At 42.1% G+C, this 10,409-nt stretch overlaps 1 protein-coding gene across 1 annotated transcript; it reads right to left on the reverse strand.

Moving 5' to 3' along the window:
- Positions 1–977: 977 nt before the first annotated feature.
- On the reverse strand, positions 978–3,349 carry LOC127334397 (DNA-binding protein MNB1B-like). Its single transcript, XM_051360841.2, has 6 exons — positions 3,153–3,349; positions 2,996–3,056; positions 2,749–2,806; positions 2,598–2,642; positions 1,683–1,963; positions 978–1,264 (listed from the first exon to the last, which is right to left on the reverse strand). The coding sequence occupies exons 2-5, from the start codon at positions 3,037–3,039 to the stop codon at positions 1,847–1,849; spliced, it is 264 nt and encodes an 87-aa protein (XP_051216801.1). The 5' UTR covers positions 3,040–3,056; positions 3,153–3,349; the 3' UTR covers positions 978–1,264; positions 1,683–1,846.
- Between the last annotated feature and the right edge of the window lie 7,060 nt (positions 3,350–10,409).

Raw genomic sequence — 10,409 nt, forward strand, 5'->3', positions numbered from 1 at the left:
GGTGGTGGTGGTGGAGGAGAAAAGCTGCAGGGCATCACCAAGCCGGAGCAGTTTATCGGTGGGAGAGAGAGGCGGCCAGAGGTCAAGGGATGAGGGAGGGCTGCGCCCCCTGATACGTCACAAACGTATCTATAATTTCTTATGTTCCATGCTACTTTTATGATGATACTCACATGTTTTATACACACTTTATGTCATTATTATGCATTTTCTGGCACTAACCTATTGACAAGATGCCGAAGAGCCAGTTGCTATTTTCTGCTGTTTTTGGTTTCAGAAATCCTACAAAGGAAATATTCTCGGAATTGGACGAAATCAACGCCCAGGGTCTTATTTTTTCACGGAGCTTCCAGAAGACCGAAGAGCATACGAAGCGGGGCCACGAGGGCCCGTAACCATAGGGCGGTGCGGACAGCATGGGGCCCACGCTAGCCTATGGTGTGGGGCCCCTGCGCCGCCTCCAACCCTGCCCTTCCGCCTACTCATACCGTCTGTCGCGAAAACCCTATTACCGAGAGCCACGATACGAAAAACCTTCCAGAGACGCCGCCGCCGCCAATCCCATCTCGGGGGATTCAGGAGATCGCCTCTAGCACCCTGCCGGAGAGGGGAATCATCTCCCGGAGGACTCTTCATCACCATGATCGCCTCCGGACTGATGTGTGAGTAGTTCATCCTTGGACTATGGGTCCATAGCAGTAGCTAGATGGTTGTCTTCTCCTCTTGTGCCATCATGTTTAGATCATGTGAGCTGTCTATCATGATCAAGATCATCTATCTGTAATGCTACATGTTGTGTTTGTTGGGATCCGATGAATATGTAATACTATGTCAAGTTGATTATCAATCTACTAAGGAAAGGCTTACCACCGGCACATTGAAAAGGCTTACCGCCGGCATTTTCGCGTTCGCCGGCGATCACCTCGCCGGTGGTAATGCCTTACCGCTGGCACCTTTATTTTCGCCGGTGGTAACATGTAATTATCCCCGGCGTCTTCACATATTCGCCAGGGGTAACAAAAAAAAAGATTTTACAAATTACAAATAAACTCATATATATTCTATCCGTTACAAATTTAGCTAGTTTCAAGATTCAAAATTCTGGTCACGTCAGTCACGCCCAAAACTCAGGTAGATCGTCAGAACCCCTCTTTGCGCTCCTAGGTCGATCGCTGCGCCACCGTCACTCGTGAAGAGCTCCGCATCCTCGCCATGCTCATGTCCCAGTCCTCGGCAGCTCATCATGATCCTCCGCAGCTTTCCGCTAAAAACAACAAACAGCAGGCACATATTATTCCATCTATGCGCACAAGCATTCATTGAGCTGAAAGCAAATATCCATCTATGCATGTTCGCTTTCCCTACTGTCTACACAAATATGCATACTGCTCGAAAAAGGAAACAATTTTAAGCAAGAAATTATGCAAAACCTGTTTATCGGTTCAAACAACGAGTTCACCAAAAAGAGCAATCAAGAATGTCTAGAATAACATCAGAGAATAGGACATCTATGAACAAAACATCATACTGCAATGAGCAATCAAGGAGTAAATAGCTAATTGCATTAAGGCCAGCTAGTGGATTTTTTCATGCTATGGGCAGAGCAGCAATGAGCAGAGCACTGTGATTATGAGTGTCAAAGAACAACTAACTGACGTCTTGCGGAGGAGGATTGGACTGACCTAGGTTGGGGGAAGCAGCAAGCAGCCAGGCCGGGCTCGACGGTGTCCTCCTGGTGGCCTTCAGCATCTTGGTGCAGATGCGGTAGGCGCCGGCTAGACTGAACCGCGACGGCCCATGAACCGACCCAGCTCCTAGCTACGATGCGCGTGTGAGCAGGTGACTGCTAGCGGTTGCAATCGCCGGACCAAGGGTCGCATCTGCACAAGCTTCTTTCAAAGTTTCCCTGGAGGCTCCCTCCGCTGCAGACTCCCCGACCTCCAAATAACCAGGAGGAAGAGTCCTGTTGATGCAACCTTGATTAGAATAATTAACCAGCACCAAATCACATACTGGAGGAATCGTCACAAGCAAAACAACATCTCCGTATAAATTAGATCAAAAAGCATGCATAATTACAAAAAACCCAAACAAAATTGAGGGGATTTCGTTGCTGTTTGCCACTGGATTAATAAGAAATCTCAAGATCAAATGCAAGCACTATATTAACTGTTTTCCTGACCCGAGTTTTCGACAAATATTCAGAGCAATAACTACAGATCTAGCTAAGACATGACAAGTAAGGTGCACCACTTATTAAGGAATGAATCACATACTGTAAAGTGTGAAACATCTGTACCAATAGACATTAGACAACGAGTTTCCATGTACAAAAGAATTGAATAGAAAGAAGAAGTCACTGACAGGCATATATGCATTAATTATTATTCATAAATAAGCATGATTCCTAAGGAGATCTGGCAATATTCGAGCGTGACTAGGAAGAGATCTAGCTGCAAATAAAGTGGAAAAAAATGACCATGGATACTGGATACTATAGTATATCTTCTTGAACTCAACAGCAAATGTGAAAAACAGATCAAGTGTAGTGGTATTAAGTCAAACCGAAGTAGTGGCTATGGTTGAGGAAGGTTTACCGATTCGCTCAAGCTTTTCCACCTCTCGCCGGCTGCCTTACCGACCTGGAAAGTTATACCAAACAGTGAACTAATCAGCTCACGGATCATGATCCCATCGACGCGGAGTAAAATAGGTTGGGGAATTGGTTACTGGAGTAAGGGAACTTACGGCAGCTACGGATTTGTTCTTGGGGTTCTTCTCCTTGAACTCCTTGCGGAACTCGTCCCTGTACAGAGGCAGCAGAAGCGCAAGGTCAACCCGGTTGGCCGGACGTAACCGGAAAATAACAAGTAAGCTCGAAGTAGAAAAAATAGGCAAAAGGGAAGGGTGCAGATCGGCGAGCGGGGTCAGCAAAACACGAATCCTCCAAAAACAGATCTAGTACAACGGAGAGAAGCTGGAGGAAACCACTTACTTGGTTTCGGCCTTGGCGGCGCCCTTGGATTTGGCACCCTTCATGGCTGGCTGGCTGGTTCCTGCGAGCGGAAATCAGCGAGCGCACAGGTCAGATCCGGCCTTGGCGCGGTGGAATCGGCAGCGAATCAGGGCGGATTCGGGCGGCGGAGGCTCACCTGCATGCGTGGGGAAAGCAGCAGGAGGAGACGGGAGCGACCAGATCCGGAGAGCAGGCGAAGGGGCTTTGGCGGCCCGGCGACACGAACTTGGCTGCTATCATCTCAATCAGGCGGTGAGGCGGGCTCGGTGGGTGGCCGTCGCCGCCACGTCTGGATGGGGAGGAAATGGGGATGTAGGAGTGACTTGTGTGTCGTGCGTGTGTAGGGTGTGGGGTGGAGAAATCCAAGATGACTAAATACCCCCGGCGAAAACGAAACACGGACGCGGGCGGTAATTTTGGCCCAAATGGCTCACAGCAGCCCACGTTAGCACTGGCACGTGCAAGTCCATTTCGCCGGCGGTAGTTAATTTACCCCCGGCATCTTCGAGACAAACTCGCCGGCGGTAAGCAGAGGCCCATCCAGATGCTCTTAGTCCACCTTACCGCTGGATGTTCCAATCCTGATTCACCGGCGGTAAGTGCCCTATCCCCGGCGACCTGAAACCAACTTGCCAGCGGTAACGTGAGGCGACCCTGGAAGACCTTACCACCGGGCATCTTGGAATCGTACTCGCCGGCGGTAAGGAGTGCGGCTATAAGCCTTTTCCTAGTAGTGTCATATATGTGTTGTTTATGATCTTGCATGCTCTCCGTTGCTAGTAGAGGCCCTGGCCAAGTTGATACTTGTAACTCCAAGAGGGAGTATTTATGCTCGATAGTGGGTTCATGCCTCCATTGAATCGAGACAAGATGTAAAGTTCTAAGATTGTGGATGTGCTGTTGCCACTAGGGATAAAACATCAATGCTTTGTCTAAGGATATTTGTGTTGATTACATTACGCACCATACTTAATGCAATTGTCTGTTGTTTGCAACTTAATACTGGAAGGGGTGCGGATGCTAACCCGAAGGTGGACTTTTTAGGCATAGATGCATGCTGGATAGCGGTCTATGTACTTTGTCGTAATGCCCAATTAAATCTCATAGTAGTCATCATGATATGTATGTGCATTGTTATGCCCTCTCTATTTGTCAATTGCCCAACTGTAATTTGTTCACCCAACATGCTATTTCTTATTGGAGAGACACCACTAGTGAACTGTGGACCCTGGTCCATTCTTTTACATCTGAATACAATCTACTGCAATCATTGTTCTCTACTGTTCTTTGCAAACAAACATCATTTTCCACACCATACGTTTAATCCTTTGTTTACAGCAAGCCGGTGAGATTGATAACCTCACTGTTAAGTTGGGGCAAAGTATTTTGATTGTGTTGTGCAGGTTCCACGTTGGCGCTGGAATCCCTGGTGTTGCGCCGCACTACACTCCGTCACCAACGACCTTCACGTGGCCCTTGACTCCTACTGGTTCGATAAACCTTGGTTTCTTACTGAGGGAAACTTGCTGCTGTACGCATCACACCTTCCACTTGGGGTTCCCAACGGGCGTGTGCTTTACACGTCATCAAGCTAAATTTCTGGCGCCGTTGCCGGGGAGATCAAGACACGCTGCAAGGGGAGTCTCCCACATCCAATCTCTTTACTTCGTTTTTGTCTTGCTTTACTTTATTTTATTTACTGGTTTGTTTGCTTTCTTTATATCAAAAACACAAAAAAAAATTAGTTACTTGCTTTACTTTATTTACTGTATTGTTTGCATTCTCTATATTAAAAAACACAAAAAAATTAGTTACTTGCATTTATTTTATGTAGTTTGCTTTATTTACTACTGCTAAAATGGGTACTCCTGAGAATACTAAGTTGTGTGACTTCACAAGCACAAATAATAATGATTTCCTATGCACACCTATTGCTCCACCTGCTGCTACAGTAGAATTTTATGAAATTAAACCTGCTTTACTGAATCTTGTTATGAGAGAGCAATTTTCTGGTGTTAGTTCTGATGATGCTGCTGCCAATCTTAATAATTTTGTTGAACTTTGTGAAATGCAAAAGTATAAGGATGTAGATGGTGACATTATAAAATTTAAATTGTTTCCTTTCTCCTTAAGAGGAAGAGCTAAAGATTGGTTGCTATCTTTGCCTAAAAATAGTATTGATTCATGGACTAAATGTAAGGATGCTTTCATTGGTAGATATTATCCTCCTGCTAAAATTATATCTTTGAGAAGTAGCATAATGAATTTTAAGCAATTGGATAATGAGCATGTTGCCCAAGCATGGGAAAGAATGAAATCTTTGGTAAAGAATTGCCCTACCCATGGACTAACTACTTGGATGATCATCCAAACCTTTTATGCAGGATTGAATTTTTCTTTGCGGAACTTATTGGATTCAGCTGCTGGAGGTACTTTTATGTCCATCACCTTGGGTGCCGCAACAAAGGTTCTTGATGATATGATGATCAACTACTCTGAATGGCACACTGAAAGGGCTCCACAAGGTAAGAATGTAAATTCTGTTGAAGAAACCTCCTCCTTGAGTGATAAGATTGATGCTATTATGTCTATGCTTGTTAATGGTAGATCTAATGTTGATCCTAATAATGTTCCTTTAGCTTCATTGGTTGCTCAAGAAGAGCATGTTGATGTGAACTTCATTAAAAATAATAATTTCAACAACAATGCTTATAGGAATAATTCTGGTAATAACTATAGGCCATATCCTTCTAATAATGGTAATGGTTATGGTAATTCTTATGGTAATTCTTACAACAATAATAGGAGTGTACCCCCTGGTCTTGAAGCCATGCTTAAAGAATTTATTAGTACACAAACTGCTTTTAACAAATCTGTTGAAGAAAAGCTTGGTAAAATTGATATCCTTGCTTCTAAGGTTGATAGTCTTGCTGCTGATGTTGATCTTTTAAAATTGAAAGCTATGCCTAATGAAACTAAAGATATTAAGTCATTTTCTACAGCAAACGCTATCCAAGTTCGAATTAATGAGAATATTATATTGATGGCTGAATTGCATGCTAGGTGGGAAAAAGAGGAAAAATTTGCTAAAGAGAATAATGTAGCTAAAGTTTGGACTATTACCACCACTAGTAATGTTGATGCTTCACATGTTGCTAAACCTCCTACTATCAATGGTAAAACTAATTGGTGTTAGCAATGTTTCTACTCCTAATGCAAAGCGTGCAAAACTGCCTGAAACTGCTGAAACTGCTTGTGATAAAACTACTGAAATTTTTCAAAATATTGGGGACAATGATCCCATTGCTGTAGATCATAATGGTTTAGATTTTGATGATTGTCATATCTCTGAATTTATAAAGTTCTTACAAAAACTTGCTACAAGTCCCAATGCTAGTGCTATAAATTTGGCCTTTACAAAACATATTACAAATGCTCTCATTAAAGCTAGAGAAGAGAAATTAAAACTTGAAACTTCTATTCCTAGGAAGTTGGAAGATGGTTGGGAGCCCATCATTAACTTGAAACTTCGATTGTAATGCTTTATGTGATCGTGGTGCAAGTATTTCTGTTATGCCTAAGAAAATCTATGATACGCTTGACTTGCCACCATTGAAAAATTGTTATTTGGATGTTAATCTTGCTGATAATTCTATAAAGAAACCTTTGGGGAGGATTGATAATGTGCGCATTACGGTTAATAATAACCTTGTCCCCGTTGATTTTGTTGTCTTGGATATTGAATGCAATGCATCTTGTCCCATTATTTTGGGAAGACCTTTTCTTCGAACTGTTGGTGCTATTATTGATATGAAGGAAGGTAATATTAAGTATCAATTTCCTCTCAAGAAAGGTATGGAACACTTCCCTAGAAAGAGAATGAAGTTACCTTATGATTCTATTATTAGAACAAATTATGATGTTGATGCTTCATCTCTTGACAATACTTGATTCACACTTTCTGCGCCTAGCTGAAAGGCGTTAAAGAAAAGCGCTTATGGGAGACAACCCATTATTTTACTTCTGCACTTTTGTTTTATATTTGAGTCTTGGAAGTTGTTACTACTGTAGCAACCTCTCCTTACCTTATTTAATTGCATTATTGTGCCAAGTAAAGTCTTTGATAGTAGGGTTGATACTAGATTTGGATTACTGCACAGAAACAGATTTCTTGCTGTCACGAAATTGAGTAGCCCCGTCTGTAGGTAACTCAGAAAAATCTGCCAATTTACGTGCGTGATCCTCAGATATGTACACAACTTTCATTCAATTTGAGCTTTTTCATCTGAGCAAGTTAAGTGCCCTAGAAAAATCGTCTTTACGGACTGTTCTGTTTTGACAGATTCTGTCTTTTATTTCGCATTGCCTGTTTTGCTATGTTTGATGGATTTCTTTGTTCCATTAACTTTCAGTAGCTTTGTGCAATGTCCAGAAGTGTTAAGAATGATTATGTCACCTCTGAATATGTGAATTTTTGATTATTCACTAACCCTCTGATGAGTTTGTTTTGAGTTTGGTGTGGAGGAAGTTTTCAAGGATCAGGAGAGGAGGATGATACAATATGATCAAGAAGAGTGAAAAGTCTAAGCTTGGGGATGCCCCCGTGGTTCATCCCTGAATATTTCAAGAAGACTCAAGCATCTAAGCTTGGGGATGCCCAAGGCATCCCTTCTTCATCGACAACTTATCAGGTCACCTCTAGTGAAACTATATTTTTATTCCGTCACATCTTATGTGCTTTACTTGGAGCGTCTGTATGTTTTTATTTTTGTTTTTGTTTGAATAAAATCGGATCCTAGCATTCTTTTTTTGGGAGAGAGACACGCTCCGCTGTTTCATATGAACACTGGCGTTCTTAGCTTTACTTTTAATGTTCATGGTGAAGGTTGAAACTGCTTCGTTCATTGTTATATGGTTGGAAACAGAAAATGCTTGATGTGGTAATTGGTATAATGTCTTGAATAATTTGATACTTGGAAATTGTTGTGCTCAAATAGATCATGTTTAAGCTCTTGCATCATGTACTTTGCACCTATTAATGAAGAACTACCATAGAGCTTGTTGAAATTTGGTTTGCATGATTGGTCTCTCTAAAGTCTAGATATTATCTGGTGAGGTGTTTGAACAACAAGGAAGACAGTGTAGAGTATTATAATGCTTGCAATATGTTCTTATGTAAGTTTTGTTGTACCGGTTCATACTTGAGTTTGCTTCAAACAACCTTGCTAGCCAAAGCCTTGTATTGAGAGGGAATACTTCTCGTGCATCCAAATCCTTGAGCCAAAAACTATGCCATTTGTGTCCACCATACCTACCTACTACATGGTATTTTTTCTGCCATTCCAAGTAAATACTTCATGTGCTACCTTTAAACAATTCAAAAGTTATTATCTCTTATTTGTGTCAATGTTTTATAGCTCATGAGGAAGTATGTGGTGTTTTATCTTTCAATCTTGTTGGGCAGACTTTCACTAATGGACTAGTGGCTTCATTCGCTTATCCAATAATTTTGCAAAAAGAGCTGGCAGCGGGGTTCCCAACCCCCAATTAATTATCTTTCATTAATAATTCTTTTCACATGTTTTGCTCTGATTCATCAGTAAGCAACTTAATTTTGCAAATAGACACTCCTCCATGGTATGTGAAATGTTGGAAGGCACCCGAGGATTCGGTTAGCCATGGCTTGAGAAAGAAAAAGGTTGGGAGGAGTGTCATCCATAAATAAATAAAAACTAAAACTAAAGTACATGTGTAAACAAAAGAGAAGAGGGATGATCTACCTTGCTGGTAGAGATAACGTCCTTCATGGGAGCCGCTCTTTGAAAGTCTGTTTGATGAGGGGGTTAGAGTGCCCACTACCATTCGTTGACAACAACAAACACCTCTCAAAAACTTTACTTTTATACTCTCTATATGATTTCAAAACTTGAAAAGCTCTAGCACATGATTTTATCCCTGCTTCCCTCTGTGAAGGGCCTATCTTTTACTTTATGTTGAGTCAGTTTACCTACTTCTTTCTATCTTAGAAGCAAACACTTGTGTCAACTGTGTGCATTGATTCCTACATACTTGCTTATTTGCATTCATCATATTACTTTGTGTTGACAATTATCCATGAGATAAACATGTTGAAGTTGAAAGCAACTGCTGAAACTTATATCTTCATTTGTGTTGCTTCAAAACTTTCTACTAAGAATCTATTGCTTCATGAGTTAACTCCTATGCAAGTCTTATTGATGCTTGTCTTGAAAGTACTATTCATGAAAAGTCTTTGCTATATGATTCAGTTGTTTATTCATTGTCTTTACCATTGCTTCGAATCACTTCATTCATTTCATATGCTTTACAATAGTATTGATCAAGATTATGATAGCATGTCACTTTAGAAATTATCCTTGTTATCGTTTACCTACTCGAGGGCGAGTAGGAACTAAGCTTGGGGATGCTTGATACGTCTCAAACGTATCTATAATTTCTTATGTTCCATGCTACTTTTATGATGATACTCACATGTTTTATACACACTTTATGTCATTATTATGCATTTTCCGGCACTAACCTATTGACAAGATGCCGAAGAGCCAATTGTTGTTTTCTGCTGTTTTTGGTTTCAGAAATCCTACAAAGGAAATATTCTCGGAATTGGACGAAATCAACGCTCAGGGTCTTATTTTTCCACGGAGCTTCCAGAAGACCGAAGAGCATACGAAGTGGGGCCACGAGGGCCCATAACCATAGGGCGGCGCGGCCAGCATGGGGCTCGCGTCGGCCTATGGTGTGGGGCCCCTGCGCCGCCTCCAACCCTGCCCTTCCGCCTACTTATACCCTCCGTCGCGAAAACCCTATTACCGAGAGCCACGATACGGAAAACCTTCCAGAGACGCCGCCGCCGCCAATCCCATCTCGGGGGATTCAGGAGATCACCTCCGGCACCCTGCCGGAGAGGGGAATCATCTCCCGGAGGACTCTTCATCATCATGATCGCCTCCGGACTGATGTGTGAGTAGTTCATCCTTGGACTATGGGTCCATAGCAGTAGCTAGATGGTTGTCTTCTCCTCTTGTGCCATCATGTTTAGATCTTGTGAGCTACCTATCATGATCAAGATCATCTATTTGTAATGCTACATATTGTGTTTGTTGGGATCCGATGAATATGGAATACTATGTCAAGTTGATTATCAATCTATCATATATGTGTTGTTTATGATCTTGCATGCTCTCCATTGCTAGTAGAGGCTTTGGCCAAGTTGATACTTGTAACTCCAAGAGGGAGTATTTATGCTCGATAGTGGGTTCATGCCTCCATTGAATCTGGGATAGTGACAGAAAGTTCTAAGGTTGTGGATGTGCTGTTGCCACTAGGGATAAAACATCAATGCTTTGTCTAAGGA

This window comes from Lolium perenne, chromosome 6, assembly GCF_019359855.2.
Source record: "Lolium perenne isolate Kyuss_39 chromosome 6, Kyuss_2.0, whole genome shotgun sequence".
NCBI classification, from domain to species: Eukaryota; Viridiplantae; Streptophyta; class Magnoliopsida; order Poales; family Poaceae; genus Lolium; species Lolium perenne.